Source organism: Bubalus kerabau, chromosome 22 (genome assembly GCF_029407905.1).
Source record: "Bubalus kerabau isolate K-KA32 ecotype Philippines breed swamp buffalo chromosome 22, PCC_UOA_SB_1v2, whole genome shotgun sequence".
Lineage (NCBI taxonomy): Eukaryota > Metazoa > Chordata > Mammalia > Artiodactyla > Bovidae > Bubalus > Bubalus kerabau.
Genome location: NC_073645.1, coordinates 42,244,698 through 42,266,164, shown reverse-complemented (window position 1 = coordinate 42,266,164; position 21,467 = coordinate 42,244,698). Strand labels below are relative to the sequence as shown.

The following is a 21,467-nucleotide window of genomic DNA, read 5'->3' as shown; positions in this document are numbered from 1 at the left end:
GGAAACAGAATCTTGAAGGTGATTTTAAGGTTGAAAAGAGGTTGTACAAAGACTCAAATAAAATCAAGGGAACAAAGACTTATTTCCTTAGCAACTTCCTATATCATTTGACCTCTGAGAAATCTTAAACCTATTCAGTGATTGAATTTAAAATCTAATTCACATGTTCACGAAGCTTTCTCTGAAAGGAGGTTCATCAAAAGGTTCATTAGCAGGGGCCTCCCTGGTGGCTCAGTGCTAAAAGAATCCACCTGCCATTGCAGGAGACACAGGTTCCATCCCTGATCCAGAAAGATCCCACATGCCTCGGGGCAACTAAGCCCACGTGCCACAACTACTGAGTCTGTGCTCTAGAGCTGGGAGCCACACTACTGAAGCCCACGAGCCCTAGAGCCTGCGCTCTGCAACAAGAGAAGCCACGGCAATAAGAAGCTCAAGCACCACTAGAGAAAAGCCCTCGTAGTAACAAAGACCCAGCATAGCCAAAAATAAATAATTCATTTTTTTTAAACAGTAAAAAAATAAGTTGATCTGATCAACTTCTATGATGTATGTATGGTGTATCTAGATGTATGTAGATAGATAGATCTACATCTATCCACACACACATACATATGCATATGTATATGGAAAACTGAAAACAACAAAAAATAAGTGAAAGTAAAAATCAATTTGACTTTATAGAAAATTGTTTCCATAACAGACAAAATTTAAGAAACAGTAAATGAAAAAAGGAAGTTCCAAATATTATAATGTGACCCCATTTTACTAAGGAAAAATGCAAAATGGTGAGAGCAGAATATGTGTGATCGTTATTTTCTCATTTATGCTTCTCTGCATTTTCCAAATTTTCAGTCCAACACAATGCCGAGAGCTATTTCATGTTTATAAATTTCAAGGACCGTGAGAATTGCCTGTACTGATAAATAATGTATTTCCACACAGAAACAGAATGATGCCACAGTCAGAGGACTGGACTTTGAGGGAGACTTGAGTTCAAGTCCCAGCTTCACCGCTCACTGCTTTGAGTCACTTCAGACAAGTCACAGCACCTCTGGGAATTTCGGTTCTCTCATCTAATTAAAGATGGAGATGCTCATCCCCAGCTTGTCTCCCTCCCTTAATTAGTGCAAATATCAAATGCAAAAAGTTCATGAAAGTCTTCTGCCAAGAGGAAAGTGAGGTTCAGCAAAAGGAGTAGCGCTAACTATTAAAGCTGCTTGTAAAGTTTTTTTAATGGATCTGACTCAAGTTTATAAAGTTTTAAGACTGTATTTTGCATCGGAAAAAAAAATATCCATCATCACCACCACACATGTTCCCTCGGGTGGGACAAATGTGGGAATCCTGACAAAGCACCAAAGCAGGAGTGGTGGACAGGTAGGTAGTATCCGCCCATAGGGAGAAAAAACAAAATGTTCTCACAAGTCACTAGAGTGAAGAAACAGCTGTCCCAGGTCCCCAGTGGTACCTTATCAACAGTTACATGAGGCAGAAAAAGACAAGGGAAGGATACTGTGGGAGACCCAGCCACATGTGAAGAATAGGAGGATTTTTTTTCAGATGATAACACACTCCTCTGTCTTCCAAATCCACTAAAGAAAGAATATTGGTCAGCAACCTCCAAGACTTTGTCCAAACATTGGAGGAAAACTAAAAGCTTGAATTTTCATCTCATTTTTTAAAAAATTTTCTTTTCTCTACTCTGACCACAATGCCACCAGTTACTTATAATGTGATCTTGGATAGTCACTCCATGTTGCTGATCTCAGTTTCCTTATCTATAAAATGGGCCAATGCCATTCTGATGCCACAAATGCCAGAGTTACATAAAAAGGAGCTATTCTCTTTGGGATTCAAAATGGACACAGATGAACTCGGGCTCAGGAGATTGCAACGCTGGTTTTGTCACTATCTGCGACCCTGACCAGGCTCCCTCCCCTTTCTGATTCTCAGATTGCGGAGGACTTGTTAGGAGGAGTCCTGTGCCCCCAGCTCCAGCCACAGTTCAAGCTCTGCACATCCACTGATCTCCTAGACTGGGCTATTTCTAGCTCGCGTCATCTGAGCTAGGATGGCAGCCCTGTCTGACAAACTGACCTTGTACAGGTAGTGCTGCCAGCCTGCCTGGCAGCAATACAACTGGGCTGTTGTTATAGTTACAGAAATACAGACTTACATCGAACTGTCCATGGGCTCTTACTGTCCAATAAGACTCTTCGTGGCCAAAACTAGAAATTTGTGAATTTCCAAGTCTTCTTCCCACTTCTCCTCCAACTTCTTCCCAAACTGACCATGTAATTTTGTTTAAACTACCCTGAACATTTGTTTCCAGACGTTCATTCTGTAACTCTCCCAGGATGAACAATCCAGGATATATAAATCTTTGTCCATTTTTTCAAAGACTCTGTTTCTCAGAGTGAAATTACTGGGTTAAAAGGTACAGACCATTTTAAGGCTCTTGATACATATTACACCAAATTGTCTTCTGGAAAAGAAGTATCAGTTGATATTTCTGCCAGCAATGGATGAGCTTTCATGCCAATCTTTTTTTTAATTTGGCATTATGAGCAGTTAAAAAAACAAGTCCCTTCTTTTACATTTTAATTTGTATTTTTTAAGGTAAGTAACGAGGATGAAAATTTTATTTCAAGTGTATGAGTCTGTTTTAGTGACTTATCTGTTCGTGACCTTTTCAGATATTGTAACTTGCTAAAAATTCATCAAAGAAAAATCTGTGGAGTACTTTCTTCCACAGCTAAAAAGGATGGGACAGTTAATTCCAGACAAAAGTTAAAACTGTGAAATTGATTAATGTGAAATGAACATTTTAGCCAAATATTGTTAACACACACATTGTTTATAGAAATTAAAGCATATATACTTATTTTTGTGAAATGTTTTCTTGACTTAAAGCAGGTTTAAGAAAAACTGATCTTGTTCTCTACTTCACCATACTAAATATGTCTTATGAACAACGGTGTCTTTTCTTTAGATGTGACACTCTTAAAATGAAATAAAATTCAAAAGCAAAAAAAATAAAACTGAACACTTTAAAGTTGGTTGGGATCTGCACTTTGCAGAGCTAAACAGCTATAAAATAAAAACTTCTTTAAATATTCATTTCCCTTTGGGGCCTGGCAAATGGGAATTTAGTTTCAGCTAACTGCACACATTCACTCTTGCAATTCAAGAAAGTTCTTTCCAGAACTTTAAGATATGCCAAGAGGAGCCTTCATGCTCCTCTTTCAGCTCCAAAGAAAGTGATGACAGACGTGACTCTACAATCCAGCCAGCAGACTGGATTTAATTCTCTGCAGATAAGCAGCACATGTTCAACTATCGATGCCCAAGGATTCAGAAACCTTCCTCTTTACAGATTTCATCTGGAAGGGACTGAGACTCAAATTCACCCATTCAAAGCTCATCGTGTACAGTAGAGGTAAACTCTAATTTTCAGTTGGCAAAATATTGTCATTTTCTAGAGAATAAAACTCCACAGGCCCCAGGCAATAAGAAGTAATGATAGAGGGAGATAATCACACACAGTCATCCAAAGACCACAGCCTGAGTAGACTCAGGTGTTGACAAAACTGACTGGGAAAAGAGGAAAGAAAGTGGAAGCATTGAAGGCTTGATTCTGAAATTTGTTGAAAAATGAAAAGTGGCATCAGAAAATGAATTTTAACGGAAGTTCTGTAAAAGATACTTGAGCTAAAAGAAATGAAACACAGCCTCAAAAAAAAACAACTTTCTATTACAAGTGTATATTTTGAATTATAAGACTGAAGAGTTGGCCTAGCGAATGCTGAATAAAATAAACTCCCTCCCTCTCACACCCATGACCTACCTAAAGAATTTCTAATGAAAATGACAGAAACCTTCAAAACAGACAAGAATTTCTGAATGTATCCAGAAAAGTCCATCTAATAAAGGGTATCACAGGTATTATTTAAAGAAACTAAGTATTTTGACCTGAGATGATACTTTGGGAAAAATTACAGTTTAAAGAGATGGGAATACCAGACCACCTGACCTGCCTCTTGAGAAATCTGTATGCAGGTCAAGAAGCAACAGTTAGAACTGGACATGGAACAACAGACTGGTTCCAAATCGGGAATGGAGTACATCAAGGCTGTATCTTTTCACCCAGCTTATTTAACTTATATGAAGAGTACAGCATGTGAAATGCCAGGCTGGATGAAACACAAGCTAAAATCAAGATTGCTGGGAGAAATATCAATAACCTCAGATATACAGATGACACCACCCTTATGGCAGAAAGTGAAGAACTAAAGAGCCTCTTGATGAAAGTGAAAGAGGAGAGTGAAAAAGTTGGCTTAAAGCTCAACATTCAGAAAAATAAGATCATGGCATCTGGTCCCATCATTTCGTGGCAAATAGATGAGGAAACAATGGAAACAGTGACAGACTTTATTTTGGGGGGCTTCAAAATCACTGCAGATGGTGACTGCAGCCATGAAATTAAAAGATGCTTGCTCCTTGGAAGAAAAGCTATGACCAACCAAGACAGCATATTAAAAAGCAGAGACAGTACTTCACCAACAAAGGTCCATCTAGTCAAAGCTATGGTTTTTCCAGTAGTCATGTATGGATGTGAGAGTTTGACTATAAAGAAAGCTAAGCACTGAAGAATTGATGCTTTTGAACTGTGGTGTTGGAGAAGACTCTTGAGAGCCCCTTAGACTGCAAGGAGATCCAACCAGTCCATCCTAAATGAGATCAGCCCGTGTTCATTGGAAGGACTGATGCTGAAGCTGAAACTCCAATACTTTGGCCACCTGATGCAAAGAACTGACTCATTGGAAAAGACCCTGATGCTGGGAAAGATTGAAGGCGGGAGGAAAAGGGGACGACAGAGAATGAGACGGTTGGATGGCATCACTGACTCGATGGACGTAAGTTTGGGTAAACTCCGGGAGTTGGTGATGGACAGGGAAGCCTGGCGTACTGCAGTCCATGGGCACAACTCACAGAGTCGGACACAACTGGGCGACTGGACTGAACTGAACTGATTCTTTGAGTGGGGAGGGGATTTTATAATGTACCTTTTCACAGGAAAAGTTTTGTAATAAGGTGTTTTATTAAATAGGGGGAACAGAAAGCATTAAATCCAGATCCTTAATATGAAATTCCAGCCTATAAAGGACACCTTACCAGGTAACTGCATGTTTAGAACCATGCACCTCCTTCCCTGCCAGCCACTTGCTGAAATCTACACATGAAGTCTTCCTTTTACCTGATGGATGCCCACAAGGGTCAAGATGTAGCTGTGAGATGAGAAACTCACGTTCCCACTGTGTCTGGGGAGGGGTGCAGGTGGAAGACAGAGAGGCAGAGGCCGCCAGCCTCAGGGAAGGGAGGAAAGGCATTCTTATCGGCTTTTCTGTGCCCTGGGGCTTTGCCTCCCTCTGATGTGGAGGCTGGAATCCCATGCTAGTCATTCTCCCCTGTTGCACGATGCTCTTTAAGACACCTGTGACCAAACCAGGGTAAAATGTCGATTCAACATCACCAAGCAGCACTGGCGAAGCAGCCCTATTTAGGATTTCTGGAGGGCAGAGGCTTTGTGGAGAAGGTGGGAGCCCGAGGCTCTGGTCTCCTGCAGAGGCCAGGAGGGGATGATAAAGGAAGAGCAAACTGGGAAAATGAATAGCCAGCTTGGTTCATACTGCGGGAGCAGCAGGAAAGGCGGCAGAGAGGCTGGGGCAGCGGAGAGAGGAGGACAGGAAATTCTGAACCAGAGAAAGCCCCCAACAGGGAGAGGGGAGGGCAGAGGATGCTGGAGGGTTGCACGGTGTCTCGGTGGCCTGGGCTAAAGGAAAGCCAGGGTGATGGCAGTGAGAATGGAGAACCAACCCCAAGGGAACATCTAAAACCTGGGACCGGTCACTGAGACATTCAGGCGGGCACACAAGCTAGGACACCTCTACACTCTTTTTTTAAGGACAAAGGACCATCTTTTTATTTCTCTTTTCAGTTCAAAGGGTAGTTATTCAAACATTTAGGTCCTGTTCAGACCAATATTTGGGAATCTCCACTAACGAGGCTTTTACCCTCTACGTTAAAAAGAAAAAGCACTCCAGGTGCAAACAACAAAGCAAATTATAATCCACACCTCCTAAAACTTACCCTTTTCTTTCAAAGGATCCTTTGAAAATGCTTTTGCTTGTGGGAGGGAAAAAAAACAAGCAGGGGAGGTAGTGTTGTGACTGCCTAGGTGTTTCAAAAAGAGGCAATTTGCAAGTATCTTCCTATAGCAGAGATCTCCTTCTATTTTTGAGTCTTAAGTACACTCTATTCTTCCCTGCCATTAACTGTGTGGCCCTGGCAAGATGGCTAGCTTCTGTGAGCCTTGGTTCTCTTATCTGTAAAATGGAAGAATAAACCTACTCCCATGGGGTTTCTGTAAAGACACGAAAGAGTTTGCACAGCGCCTGAAACACAGTCCATGCCCCAAAACACAAATTCCTCTCCCCAGTTCTATTCTAAGGAGTAACATTCAGAACTATTACAGCCTCCTTCATGAGAAGCTTCTCCAAGAGTGAGAAGTACTCTCCAAAACAGTTTTTTACCTACTGACTAATGAGACAGTGCAGCCTCTTCATTTAATGCTTCCTTCTTGCAAGTCTCAAAGCAACTGAAACGCATTTAGACAGTTCCTTGGAAAGAGAAGCAGGCAGGTCTCGGAGATACAGCTGGGCACACGCTCTGAGAGACACAGGAAAAAAAGAATGCCTCTTGGTTGGTAGTGAGCACTTTCCAATATTCCAAACCACGTTCCTTTCAGCAAGAGTGAATGCCAGCAAGTGGCTTACAAAAAGAAAAAGCACCACTAGAAATGTTGTCTTTAAAACAATTTTAATGAAAACCATACTCAACACATTCAAACAGCTCTTATTGTGCTTCACGCACAACTTACTTTCTTCCAGTCGCCCCACTGTGTGATGCCGTTTTCCCGCTCAGGTCTTTCCACGTCTTGAACGCACTTTCTTTCCCCACTTGGCCCTGGCTGCCACTGCTCACCTGTCTTTTAGGTTACAGAGAGGCAGACCCTGGCATCACCAGAGGCAAGGGCAGGGGTCCATCCATGGCAATTCATTACACCATTCTCCACACTTTGGAGTATATGAAAATCTCTACGATAAAACTTTTCAAACGTCGCTCTTTAACAGGATAAGTGAAAGAAAAACACAGTGGGTCACCCCAGGTACACCGACTCCACCTGTCCATGAACCTGAACTGCAGCTCAGCCCCTAGCAAATATGCAGCACTGGCCACTGTCTCCAGGATGCGTCCTCGCTAATCCCTGGTCTGTTCTACAGGTCACTCTGAGGTTTCCTGTATTAAACATATACCTTGACCACCTACTGTCACGAAGTGTGAATACCATCTAAACGCGTTTCAGTTGCTTTGAGACTTGCAAGAAGGAAGCATTAAATGAAGAAGCTGCACTGTCTCACGAGCGCCCACTAGTGTTAACAACATGAAGTCACCCTCAGAGCTCTGTGGGGCCAAAGCTGAATGCATGCCAAGTCACTTGTCATGTCTTACTCTTTGCAACCCCATGGGATGTAGCCCGTCAGGCTCCTCTGTTCATGGAGCCAATAGGTTTGAGAAAATCTGCAGCATAGTTGGTGTTTTAAAGCAGGAAAATAAAATATCAGGGAGAAAAGAAGGCAGAATTTAGGGAGGAAAACGTGTTTTTTCGATCCTTATACCAAAAGGAGCTTAGAGAATCAGGGCATGTAGAAGTTATTCAAAGGTGCTTTCTCAGAGTCCCACTGACCTGCATGAAGACAGACTCAGGAGCACTACCACCCCCGCCGCTAGCCCCACCCCAACTGGCTCCACATCTCCCGTGTCCTCCCGTCACCTCCACCTCTAGACCTGCACACCTGCAGACACCTGGCATCTGGAGGACGTTCCGCCCTCCCGCATCCCTCAGAGACAAGAAACCTGGCCGAGTGCAGCCCAGGGAGGACTGCAAGAGGCACAAAGACGTGGGTCTTCCCTGAATCTGAGTGCTCGTGATAAAAAGAGCAACAGTAGTGATAATTAGCTAATGTTCTGAGTGCTTACTAAAGCCCAGAACCACTATATTCTCTTTACTCATATTTTCGTTTAAGCTTCACAACTGTGAGGTTGAGGAATTTCATCAAAGAAGAAACTGACCAGAAACACTTTGCCAAGAGCTTAGGCGAAAATGATCTTGCGTGGGTCCCACAGCTAAGAGGAAGAGAGCTTGGACACAATGGCAGGTGGGCACCAGTGGTCTTTAACATACTGTCAAGATTCTGGTAAGCTCACTTTAGAGGTGAAATACCAGAAAAAGACTGATACCTGTTGGAAGTCTTATAGAAATAGCAAGGAGTCAAGTCAACTGACGGTCCATCTGGTGCTTTGCAGGGAGACGGACAAGAGCAGAAATGCCATGTCAGCACCTCAGCTTGTTGTTCAGTTGCTCAGCCATGTGACTCTTTGTGACCCCACGGACTGCAGCATGCCAGGCTTCCCTGTCCTTCACCATCTCCCAGAGCTTGCTCAAACTCGTGTTCATGGAGTCGGTGATGTCATCCAACCATCTCATCCTCTGTCATCCCCTTTTCCTCCCGCCTTCAATCTTTCCCAGTATCAGAGTCTTTTCTAATGAATTGGCTCTTCGCATCAGGTGGCCAAAGTATTGAATCCTCAGCTTCAGCATCAGTCCTTCCAATGAACATTCAGGACTGATTTCCTTTAGGATTGACTGGTTTGGTTTCCTTGCAGTCCAAGGGACTCTCAAGCGTCTTCTCCAACACCACAGCTCAAAAGTATCAATCCTTTGGTGTTCACCCTTCTTTATGGTCCAACTCTCACATTCATATGACTACTGGAAAAACCATAGCTCTGACTAGACAGACACTTTGTCAGCAAAGTAATGTCCCTTATTTTTAATATGCTGCCTAGGTTTGTCATAACTCATAACGGAACTAAATTCTATCAACTCACTTTAGAGGACCTGCCTTGGGGAACTATTAATAACTCATACTAACCAGTGCCAAATCATTGGCACAATGAGAACCATTAACTTGGAGTAAAATCAGAGCATTCAGTGTCTGCAGCTCAAAGCACCCTAGACAAACCAGACCTAGGTCGTCCTTACCGGTTTTACAACAACTCTTTGACCTTCGATTTCAGACACTGGAGCTTTTTAACTTTAGTCCCGAACTCTGCATATGAAACAATTTCAGAATCACTAGAGGCTTGACTTCCCTCATTGGAAGAAAATGAGAGCATCAACCCAGGTTAGGAATGGGTAGGAGGGTCCTTGGAGAGGACGAGCTGCTGGGGAAAAGAAGGTCAAGCTTTACTTAACAGCTATACCCTCATCTAAAATATTTAAATGGGGAGCTTTCCTGGTGGTACAGGGCTTAAAAATTCATCTCTGCAGTGCATGGAACACAGGTTCGATCCCTGGTCTGGAAAGATTCCACATGCCTCAGGGCAACTAAGCCCGTGGGCCCCAACTACTGAAGCCTGAGCACCTAGGGTCCACGCTCTGCAACAAGAGAAGTCACAACAGCGAGAAGCCCTTGCACCGCAACTAGAGAAGGCCCAAGAGCAGCAGCAAACACCTGTGCAGACAAAAACAATAAATATATTAAACAGAAAGCAAAATTAAAGAAAATACGTAATTTGTAAAGGGTTTGGTCTGAACAGTCATTCTAAGGTCTCTTATTTAATTCTACTTCTGATTTTCTAAATTGTTTTATTCAACAAATATTTGGCAAGTGCCTCACTTTGTGACAAGACTGTGCTAGGCAGGGCGGTTATAACAGTGAACAACATGCTGATAAAGAGACTCTGCCCTCAGACCTACTTACTGTTTTGACTTTAGGTTTGTTTTTAAGAAACTGAAGAGGGATATAAATACATGCCCCCAAATTCTACGTTATATCTTCTGAAGTGTTAAAATCACAAGATTCCTAAAACTGCTCTGGTGTATGTTTCTACTATGGACACTGGTTCAAGGGTTTCTCCTCTGCTCAATGTTCAGAAAACATAGGTTGAAAAATACAGACAAAACCAGCTGTAAGTTGAAAAATCAAACTGGATTTTATTAAAATATACATAAATAACTCTTATTTTTATTTCATCAGTTGGGGAAGTCAGGAGGAAATTAAGTGAAAAGTCGAGAAGTGAAGGCCAAGAGGGAGCGGGTAGAACCGCACTCCAGCCCAGATCTGCCACCAGCAGCCTGAGAAAGGCATTTAGTGTCGTGTCCTTGGATGCAGAACAAGGTGGTTAGAACATATGCTGTCTGGGGTCAGCTGCAGTTCAAAAACTCTACTGTCCTAATTCTATTATTAGGAGCAAATGCTATAGTTAGACATTAACCATAGAGCAGATGCTCACAATGAAAAGTAAATGAACACTGAACTCAAAGGAATACTTTTAAGGAAGACAAGAAAATTACAGAAGTTTTCTGCTTTAGAAAAATGCACTGATGTTACTGTTTTATTCACACTAATATATATACACAAAAAATGTGTATCATATGTGGCTTTCAAAAAATTCTATGTTCCATGAGAACTATGTAAACAGTGTCAAACGTTCCTACTGCATAACAAAAGCAGATCAGCATTCCCATAGACTATTAGGAAAATATTCAGATAATCTGAAGTTACAGTAAAACAAAGTAAAATATCACAGAACAGTCTTTTGATGAAGTACAGCTACAGTCTAGAAGTTCATACTTCCCAATACTTTGGTATAAGTGAAATTAATACAAGGCAAAAAAACCCAAACCCAGAAAAATTCTACTGTGGTTCTCATATTAACTGCAACTTCAGCAATAAGGCGATTGCACAGCTACCATAGGTGACAAAATGGAGAAACTTCTTGCTTCCTCCCTGCTACTAGCGGAAGCGACACTGGGAGAGCGTTCACAGGACTTCCGTGAGTGCAGAGCGTCTCACTTTCTCTCACCACTCTCCTCCCAGCAACAGCCTGGAAGGCTCCAAGACCACAGCGGAGCTTGGAACAGAAGTGATTTTGGTTACTTCCGCTTAACAAATACAAATAACCCTGCATTGAAGCAGCCCAAACTATAATTCACATTTAAAAAGTTGAACATAAATTTTTAAAAAACTGTATTATTATAGTTTCTTGAGAAGTCTGTAGAACATACTACATTAATTTTAAAATGCAAGTTTAATAGACCACTGACAATAGTTTTTTAGGAAAAAGAAACAACCGTTTGCATGCAACAAATATTCTTCATTGATATCACATATTACTTTGACAACTGTACAATTAAACTGATCTGAGGAGTTTTAAACTGCATCATTTTAAACATTTCTTTTTCTCATCTACACAGTCCAAATGTGGTACTGGTTTTTTTCACTGTCTTTTTGTCCTGCATATTTTCTTTAAAATGAACCCCTACATCTGAGAATGACAGCACAGGAACTGTCGATGAATCACTTTTCTGTCAGCCATCCCAGGAGCGGACTGGGAATGTCCTCCGAGGATTTTCTCAGCACTCTAATTTAGACCGCAAGCTTCTGCAAAGACAAGAGTCTTGAAAAGAAAAAAAAGAGTCCTCGGTCAACTTTACAAACTTACAGACATAACACAAAAACTCACTGTCATTCCTTTCTAAAATAAAAGAACACACTGTCAAGTGACAAGCAAACACTGCAAACTGCCTGGAAGAACAAGGTCCGTGAACACAAAGTCCTCAGACAGGCCTTCTGGAGGGACAGAAGGCCATCAGGGAGTATTCAGTAAGGTTAACTAGCTTAATAATCTTCAAAACAAAATGAGTACAAAAAATAAAAGACAGAACATAGTGAATTATCTGTCAGGTTAATCTGAGGCTTTTTAAAGAGCGATTCTAAAATTTAAGGACAGAAAAAAAATTCAGCAAAACTGTCGATGCCTGAATGAACCATGTATAGAAGGACTGTTACGATTTTAAATTATTTTATAGTGTCAGTATACTGTTAGGAACTAAGCTCTTGCCTAAGTTTTACAACCATGTATAAGAAAAAATAAAACAATTACAGTGAACAAATCATGTGTAAGCTGAAAGGGTCTTAATTTTTCATAGCAGGTGATGATGTCACAGTCCTAGAACTGCTATGGTTTGGATTTTGTTTGTTCTGCTTTGTTTTGTGCAGAAAGAATGTCAGGGGAATTTAAATCATTTCAAAATTCATTTGGAATAATAGCCAAGACTATGGTATCCTAAGAAATTGGACTACCAGATATTAAAAACTTTCACTGAATCTAAGACAGCATCAATTGTAATATGCAACACTGTTTTATGCATCATGCAAAGAAAAGATGCCTGGGGTGGGGAGTCTAAAAGGCACAGAGCCCCTCACAAAAAGTGGGGATATCAAATCCCCAACAGCCTCAATGAGGGGTAAAAATATAATAATAAAAATAATAATGCTTCCTCCAGAAAGAAAGCAAAGACGCTGCAGACCACTTCTCTGACAACAGGAAGGAGGGGAAATTCCTTGATATTGACCTGGTGCCTCCACCCCCACCAGCCTGCAGATTTTATGACCTGAGTGCACACTATCAGCACAGGCCAAGAAAATCTCAAGCAGAGAAGTTAGTTTCTTAAGACTCAGACTAACAGTGCCCCCCAGTGACTGGTAGAAGAAAACTCAAACCCTCTCAGGGAGAACTCAACTTTCATTAAGGCAACAGCTGCTTTTTAAGATGCATTCCAAATGTAAAGATGCTGAAATGCAAAAAATATGTAACTTGAAATCAGTAAAATATGGCAGACAGATAAATAAGTCAATAGAAAAGATGTCAGAAAACCTAGAAAACAAATACTGGGTGTATGAATAAAAAAAAGTCAACAGCACATGATAAAATCATCAAACCAACAACAAAAAGGTACATTATTCAATATATTGCACAGGCAAAAAGATGAAATATTTAAGAAAAAAGTTAAATTCCTCTCTATACCATATCCTTCAAAACTATAAAGTCAGGTGAAAAAACAAAACCATATAAAAACTAAAAAAAAAAAAAAAAAAAAGTAATTATCTAAATAATATTAAAAGACTGGCCTGCACATTTTTAAAACATGCTCCCTGATCCTACCCCCCAAAAATAAAAGGGGGTATTTATTTATTAGAAGGCAAATGCCAAACTCAAAAAAAAACTGTAATGACAAAACATTAATTTGACTATCAAAACTATAAATCAATAAGAAGCAAAAATATCATACCCCCCACCTCCAGAAAAAAGCATAAAGGTCAAAAACAGGCAATTGACAAAAGAAGAAATGGCCAGTTAAAAACACTTAAACATGCTTAATTTCACTAGTAACAGAAATGCAAAATGAAACAATGATCTAACAACCTCTGGGCTTCCCAGTGGCACTAGTAGTAAAGAACCTGCCTGCCAATGGAGGAGACAGAAGATCCATGGGTGGGGAAGATCTCCTGGAGGAAGGCATGGCACCCCACTCCAGTATTTTTGCCAGGAGAATACCATGAACAGAGGAGACTGGAGGGCTACAGTCCATAGGACTGCAGAGTTGGACATGAATGAAGTGACTTAGCATGTATGCATAACAATTTCTAGCTATCAAATTAGCTTTAAAAAACAGTAATAACCAATATGGATAAGGGTAGAGAAAAACTAGCACTTATATTGACAGGAGCTATGAAACTTCTGCAACCCTTCTGAAATGTAACTTCCCAATAAATACAGATCAAAAATCTTTTTAAAATGTGACAACTCTTAGATTTAACAATGCTTCTTCTAGGAATTTAGGCCAAGCAAACAGAGATGCACAAAAAGTACGTACAACTACATGTTAAGAATTATTTATAATAGAGAAAAATTAGAAAATCACCTAAACATGCCACAGTGGTAGATAAATTAAAGATTTTAATAAAAAGAACTATGAATGAAATACAACTATTAAATATAATGTATCTCTGAAGCACTGTTCATACTAGTAAACCTATATGCCCAACAGTAAGGAATAGTTAAATTGTGGTGTAACAGTCAATGAAATACGACACAATCACTAAAAAGAATGAGGCAGCTCTTTTGTTCTGATATATATTCTGTCTGTCTGAGATGATCTTCTTTCCCCAGATATCCACCTGGCTCAGTTGCTCCAATGACATTCTATCATTTAGGATGTCCCCTGCCATTTTATATACAACAGCAACTTGTTCCCATCTCAAAGGTATTCCCTCTCCGCCTTATCCTGCTGCTCTATTTTTAACCATCTGACTCACTTCCATTGTTTATTTATTGTCTTTCCTCCCCTACAGGAAAGAAGATCCTTGAGGGCAGACACTGTGTAGTCCATTGCTGTGACCCTCAGGGCCTAGGCACTTAGCAGGTAAGTAAGGTGCGCAGAAAATGATGGATAGATGCTGGGTGGATGGATGGATGGGTGGGTGGGTGGATGCGGGAAAATCACAAAGATACAAAGGTGAGAAGAGTGGGTAAAGTTGGCGGTGGTCAGAGCGGGGTTCTCTGGCTTCTCTCCAAAGTGTGTGAGAGTAGGGTCATGGTCAAGGGCTGTGGGAAACGTGAGGAGAGAGAGGAGTAAAATAACAGTCACCTCAGGGTGTGGGGAAGGGAATTTGCCAGCACAAGCGTGGCAGAACCATACTGCAGGCTTGACTGCCCACTGGATGCTTTGGTCATGGATCTGAAGCGAGTATGGGGAACACAATTGCCTGGCTTTTCTCTGGCCATGTGCTGCTACTCGGGGGAGGTTCAGAGTGAGACACAACTGGGTCTCCTAGGACTAAGGTTTTGCCAGGTGACTAAGAAAGGAAGAGAAAGACATGGGACTCCCCTGGTGGTCCAGGAGTTAAGACTCTGCTCCCAACAAAGGGGGCCCAGGTTTGATCCCTGGTCAAGGAACTAAGATCCTACATGCTGCAGGGTGCAGCCAAAAAAAAAAAGCCTCAGAATGAAGCCTTCAGAATTTATACACAAAATAAACTCACACAGTGAAGCTGAAGTTCAATCAATGCTGGGGCTGTTCTGGACTAATGTTCATTGTTCGATAAATTTCTTTAAGTAATAACAGAGCAGTATCTTCTGATTCCCTATTAAAAAGAAAAGCACATTTACTTAAGAGATAATGAGAAATTAACCTCTATGCATAAAGGTGGAAAGGCAGCTTTGGTTCTATTCATCTCTACCTAAGGAGGGCAAATGAAAACAAAGTTGTGTAATCTCAGAGCTGTCCTTAAAAAATGGATAAAGACTGATCAGCAACAAAACAGCTGTGCTGCCATTCTCCTTGGTGACACAGAATATATGAAAGGATGGTGTTCAAAGTCCCCACCATTCCCGCTCTGAAAGGCATCCCAACAATATGTGCAAGTACCAAGGCCTCTGGTCAAACGCAGGTGACACGCTGCCATCTTGTGGGTAACTAAGCTAATGGGGGAAAAGACTGATTTTGAATATATGGGCGTTCAAATTAATACTCCGTAACAAATGCTAATTCAGCAAGAATCTCATGGAACCGCGGTATGTGCCGGCACCTACAGGCCACATGAACACTTCCAAAGGTGGAAATACTTACCAATAGCATAAGTGACTCTGAAGAGCGAAAAGATATTCATTAAAACTCTCTATTGGCTTTTCTTGAAGAACGTAGTCAATTCGACGGCCTCCGTTCAACATTCCAACCTTTCCTAAGTAGTCCTCATCCTTGGAAAAATCTGGACTTTCAACAATCTTTTCTGCTAGAATTCAAACCATTTCAATATCAAAGTCAATCACTTAATCATTATCCTTTGACTTTAGCTGACTTTCTGGGCTCAAGAGAAAATTGCTTGACACACGCAGCAGCCTGGGGAGCTACCAGGCTCACTTCCCATTCCTCCAAAGAGCCAGGGGGAGAGGGGCTGGCTGCCCGGGAGAGAGGAGAGAGAGCCAACCAGCTGACAGGAGTTTTGAAGAAAAGGAGTGAGAGAGCATTGCAGAGAGAAAGGAAATAGAATTAGAACCTGAAAGAATCAAAAACATCACGGCACAACGACTTGACATTGCACGTATAGTCTACAGTGACACAGTCAGACACAGGAGAGCTTTTCTCACAGGGGGTCATTCAGATGCCTGAATACCAACTTAGTTCTCAACTCCGACATTCCATTCTGGCCTTATGAATCTCAACAAAATTTAAAGCCTGTACAGTAAAACCTGGGCTTCCCAGGTGGCTCAGTGGTAAAGAATCTTCATGCCAGTGTAGGAGATGCAGGAGGAGCAGGCTCAATCCCTGGATGAGGAAGATCCCCTGGAGGAGGAAATGGCAACCCACCCTAGTATTCTTGCCTGGAGAATCCCATGGACAGGAGCCTGATGGGCTACAGTCCATGGGGTTGCAACTAAACAGCAACAGAATAAAACCTGCAACTATCAGCCCAAAACCTAGTTTAAAAAGAAAGGATGACATGCGTTTTGAAGTACAGTTTGTACAAACAGTTTTTCCTTTATAGGAAGAGCCTCTACATTTCAACAAAAAGGACTATAATGGAAAAACAGCATCAAATAATTCATGTGTGCTTTGTTCACAAATAATTTTTGCACTGGAAAATGCCTTAAATGTCAAATTTACCTTCAACTACTTGCTTTTCTTCTTCTTCTTTGATCTGATTGGCTACCTTCTCCAATTCTTCTTGCAACTGAGTTGAAGAGGTATGAGCACGGGCAAATTCGTTTAATGTCTGCCAAGCACTTTTCAGAGAGCTAATGAAACCCTGCTTCAAATCAGATCCCATACGAGAGAGACTTTCTTTCAACTCTAAAGAGATTAAGACGACATAACAAGGTATTAGTTACTGGGTAAAATTCTGCACCACAAAAATTAAAACACAAGTTACATTATCCTCAGACTGGTAAGACCTCTTAACTCGTCTCTTAAATGTCAAATAAATACATGGGAGTTTCTCAGCCAAGAACGCTCAACATGTTAAAATATTCTGTGGAGTCTTACTCTATTATTTTCTTAATGACTAAACTTGATCCAGCCTAAACCTATATATTTTCTCTCTCCAAAAAAAAAAAAAAAAAAAGACATAATTCAAATACCATAAAAATGTATAAGCACATTTAAGGGCCTTTTTTTATAAGTCAAAAAATGGGCCCACAAGACTAAAAAGATGACTGTTTTTCTAATATGTATTGGTGAATGGTTTTGAGAATTTGAGATTCTGATATAATCACAATTTAAACTCCTAATTTAAAAATGAAACTACTGCCCCTTTACTTTTTCTACTTTTGTCTAATAAATCATATTTTAATTCAAAATCTTAAGAATATCAAAGTATCAAATTTCTCATTTTAACTTCAAAAGTTATGTTTGAAAAGCATGATGCAAGCTTAAAGAAAAAAAAAAAATTTAAGAGGGCATGATCACTTTTCCTTCTTTTAAACCTATGAATAAGAAGTAATATACACCATTAATAGACATAAAAGAAACCTAAACCCTACTTGGAATATTATCAATCCATTTTGTTCAATAAAATTTATTTAAAAGAAAAAGTTTATTTATAGTTACCAAGGAAAAAACAGCTCACTTGACTGAGCATCAAATTTATTTCTTGATGGTTTGGTCTTTAGTTCAAAATTAACTCTGCTTCCCAATTCCAAAAACTTTTACCAAGTTTTATCAAAATGTATGCATCTCACTTTATCACCAACTTCCCCCATTCCTCATTATATCAACAATTATATCAATTGTATCAACAAATATCAAATATTATCAAGAAATCATCAAGGAGAAGAAACTCTTTTGTAACTTTATAGCTCCTCCAAATATTTAGTAAACAGGTTCTGAACATAGTAGGCACTTAAATAAGAGCTTAGTGTTAAAATGCAAATGACAGGAAGAACCCAAATCATTAAATGACAGGTCACAAAATGACAGGAAGGAAATGAGTTTTTATAGCATTTTCTCTTTACCTAAATGAAGTCTTTTTCTGCCTTTGTGATGTGGAATGAGAACTGCCTTCAGGTCCAAATCTGGTACAATCATAGGTTCTAATCGATATGCCACTGGATCAAGCTATAAACAGAAGAATTAGAAATTTATGAAAAGCTGTTTTGAGTTATGTATCTTAGTTAAGTGAGAAAACAGATAACTAGCAGAGATTTTTATTTTTTTTCACACCTTATTCAAATACTGGTAATTTTATAAGATGACATTTTTTAGTTTGTGGAGAAAATTACTTTGCAAACAAAACAAAAGAATCATTTCCCTGAACAAAGGCTTTCTGGTAGAAAAGTTTATTGCAAAGTATCAGACTGTATTGTTTAGGTCAGAGGGCTGAGTTGTACAAAATCAAAATCAGTTTTAATTCCCAAGAAATAAAAATCTGAGACTCTATCAGGATAAAGAGGACTAGTGCTTTGTCTTCCTCAAAGCGGAAGTAAATGCAAGTCACTCACTGGGTGATAAATATTGAAGAATCCTTTGCAGGTAGGAAGCCTGTAGTTTTCATCTATCCTATCCACTCCTCGAATAGTGAGAAACATACCAATTGGAGATCCCAAGGCAAAGAAAATCTCTGGTTCAAAGTCTAAGGAGCTGTAAACAACAGAAACCTAGGAAGAATTAGAAAACAATGAAAGACAGTCATTTCAATGTCATGAAACACAAATATCAAAGGTTCAACTAAAACTTCACTTAATTAAAAGCACCCCAATACAGATGATGGTCTGCACGGTGTGGCTTACGATGCTAATGATCACTGTAATGGACAGCTGCTGCTAGCACAAGAGGACCAAAAAATTTCCCTCTGAAACCTTTATCCACAATTACATCCTCTAACTAGACTTTCACTTATTGTATAAAGCATAAAATACACAATGTACAGAAGTATCATCCCTATGTTAGTTATAAATGTGGTCAAAGCTGCAGACTCTAGAATCAAACTACCTGGGTTTGAGCCCTGACTCCACTCCTCACTCTGTGTCTTCAGGCAAGTTTCTCAATCTCTCTTGCCTCCACCTCAGTTTCCTCATCTATAAAATGGGAATCATAACAATGCCAAACTCATAAGGTGGTTGAAAAACCACACTTAATAATCAAATCCATATAAGGTGCTTAGCATATTTTAAGCATCCAATGACTGTGACTTTTATTACAACTACCATCCTCATTCATTAGGCATGTTTCTCTCCATTAAAAGATGATTTATCCCCAAAGAGCTCCTGTGTGGGGGAAGCTCACATGTAGCCTTTCAGCTCACAGAGAACTGTTAGCATAAGAGAAAGCACCCACATTCGGACAGCTCTCTGTACTTTACAAGCTCTTTTGTTTGCTGCTCAGTGACAGAAATTCTGTCTCCATCATTTCAGTATCCTGAGAATGAAGAACAAGGAATGGCATAATCAAGGGCATGACAGAGGTCCACTGAGAGCAGAGGGCATGGCAGGGACCTTCATGCCCACGTATCAGACGAAGACAGTGAAGCCCAAGTAGGTGACGGCACTTACCCAGGAGCACATGGTGAGTGGCAGAATGACGTCTAACCCCAAATGCAAAGCTCTTTCTACTAACTAGGCTGCCCTTCTAACAAAGTCTAGACTTCACATCCCTTGGTTTGCCCCTAATTTGCAAATTCAATAGTTTATGCTACTAATGGGGACCACAAAGGAGGTGCTCTCAAGATTATGCATCTTCCCTCAGTTCCAGAAAAAAAAAATAAGGTTAAAAAAATTATAAACTGGAAAAAATATTTACATGAAGGGGCCAACATCCCTAATATGTAAAGAATTCTTCAGTACCAGTAAAGAGAAAAGCAACCCAATAGAAAAATAGGAACACTAGTACATCATTGAAAAAAAGCAAAAAAAAAAAAAGGCATAAAAAACAGATGACAAAACATCTAACTTCTCTAGTGCTCAAAGAAATACAGTGAGATACAGTTAGCACAGGTATAAATAAAATACTAAAAAAAAAAAATTAAAAACTCCTGTTTGCATGTGAAAAAATTATTTCTTTAGAAGAAGTTATAAAAGTAAGAATATGACATTTTTAAACAAGAATGATAGTACTAGCAAGGGAGAGGAGAGAGAGGCAGTCTTATAAGCTGCCAGTGGGAGTACAAACTTTCCAGGGGCAAGTAGCAATAACTACTAACATTCTTGTGTTCACGGCTTTTGGCCCAGCTATAAATATTTCCAGTTATATAACTGCAAGAAAGAATAAAAAATGTTCACAGAAAATTAGTTTAAAACTGTTTATCACTGGACTGCTTAACAGAGTGAAAAATTGCCTACATGTCCAATATTATGGATTGAATGTGTTCCCCCCAAAGAGAACTGTACCAGTACCTCAGGCTTTCTTTGGAAACAGAATCATTACAGCATTAAGGTGGGCCCTAAATCCAGTGACTGGTGTCATTATAAAAAGGAGAAACCTGGACACAGAGACAGGGAAGTGACGTGAATACAAAGGGAGGTGACCACGTGAGAATGGAAGAATGGGGTGGGGGGCTGAAGCACACTTATACCAAAGGACGCTAACCAGTGCTGGCAAACCATCAGAAGGGAAAGAGGCAGGGAAGGGTGCCCCTACAGGGCTTCAGGGGGGAGCAAGGCCCTGCTGACACCTGAGTCATGGACTTCCAGCCTCCAGAACTGTGAGACAGTAAATTTATGGTGATTAAGACCACCCAGCTTGTGATAGTTTGTTATGGCAGCCTATTTAAAAAATGGGCTTTGTGTTAGATAATTCTGCCCAACTGTAGGCTAATAATGTTAAGTGTTCTGAGCATATTTAATGTTTAATGTTCTGATGCTGGGCAGGTTAGGTGTATTAAATCCATTTTTGACTTTGGGTATTTTCAGGTTATAATGGGTTAATCAGGACGTAACCCCATCATAAGTCAAGGGAGACCTGTATAATGTTCTAGTATTTTCCATTTTTATTAAAATAGATATGTAAATATACGCTCAAGAGTCCAAAAGGCCTTGTTCAAACTGCTTATGGTAATTCATCATGGTTAAGGAGATTATGAGATTTTTTTCCCCCTCATCTTTTCCTTAATCAGTACTTTCTGGCTTTCTGGCATGAATGATGCACACTGTGAATTACCACAACAACCCTCTGGGTAACAAAGGAGATGGCATGGGACCTGGACTGGGTCAATCAAACCATGCCCCACTCCCCAGGCAATAAGAATTGGTCCAGAATGGACTTAAGACTCAAGTCAAGTCAAATAAAATCCTTCCTTAAAAGTTTCTTAACTGGACCTATTAGGTAGATTCCTTTACCTCTATGGTGATGAAGCTATGAAGAGGGGAGTCCAGACCACCAACACCCACAATTCCATGTTCACAAATGCCAACACTTCCAAGGAGAAGCAGGCAGTGAGAGTGTCCTGGTGATGGGGAGGCCCTGTTTCCACAAACCTACTCTTCAGCCTTTACATGCAGCTAAG

At 40.3% G+C, this 21,467-nt stretch overlaps 1 protein-coding gene and 1 long non-coding RNA gene across 4 annotated transcripts in view; one reads left to right on the top strand and one right to left on the bottom strand.

Annotated features, from left to right (window-relative positions):
- Positions 1 to 21,467, top strand: part of LOC129636448 (uncharacterized) — a 35,398-nt gene that overhangs the window by 7,596 nt on the left and 6,335 nt on the right. Inside the window, exon 2 of the long non-coding RNA XR_008706926.1 lies at positions 14,325 to 14,395. This is a non-coding gene — a long non-coding RNA (uncharacterized LOC129636448). The remainder of the gene's footprint in view (positions 1 to 14,324; positions 14,396 to 21,467) is intronic.
- SEC23IP (SEC23 interacting protein) overlaps positions 11,032 to 21,467 on the bottom strand; it is a 37,914-nt gene continuing 27,478 nt past the window's right edge. Inside the window, exons 14-19 of one of the 3 annotated variants that reach the window (XM_055559839.1) lie at positions 18,469 to 18,624; positions 17,983 to 18,085; positions 16,637 to 16,822; positions 15,602 to 15,764; positions 15,015 to 15,116; positions 11,032 to 11,586 (exon numbers count right to left, since the gene is read on the bottom strand). In XM_055559839.1, coding sequence (XP_055415814.1) covers positions 15,035 to 15,116; positions 15,602 to 15,764; positions 16,637 to 16,822; positions 17,983 to 18,085; positions 18,469 to 18,624 — 690 coding nt within the window. In that variant the 3' untranslated portion in view covers positions 11,032 to 11,586; positions 15,015 to 15,034. Of the gene's footprint in view, positions 11,587 to 15,014; positions 15,117 to 15,601; positions 15,765 to 15,802; positions 15,963 to 16,636; positions 16,823 to 17,982; positions 18,086 to 18,468; positions 18,625 to 21,467 lie in introns of those variants that run through there. The other 2 variants (XM_055559840.1, XM_055559841.1) reach the window with 2 other exon arrangements.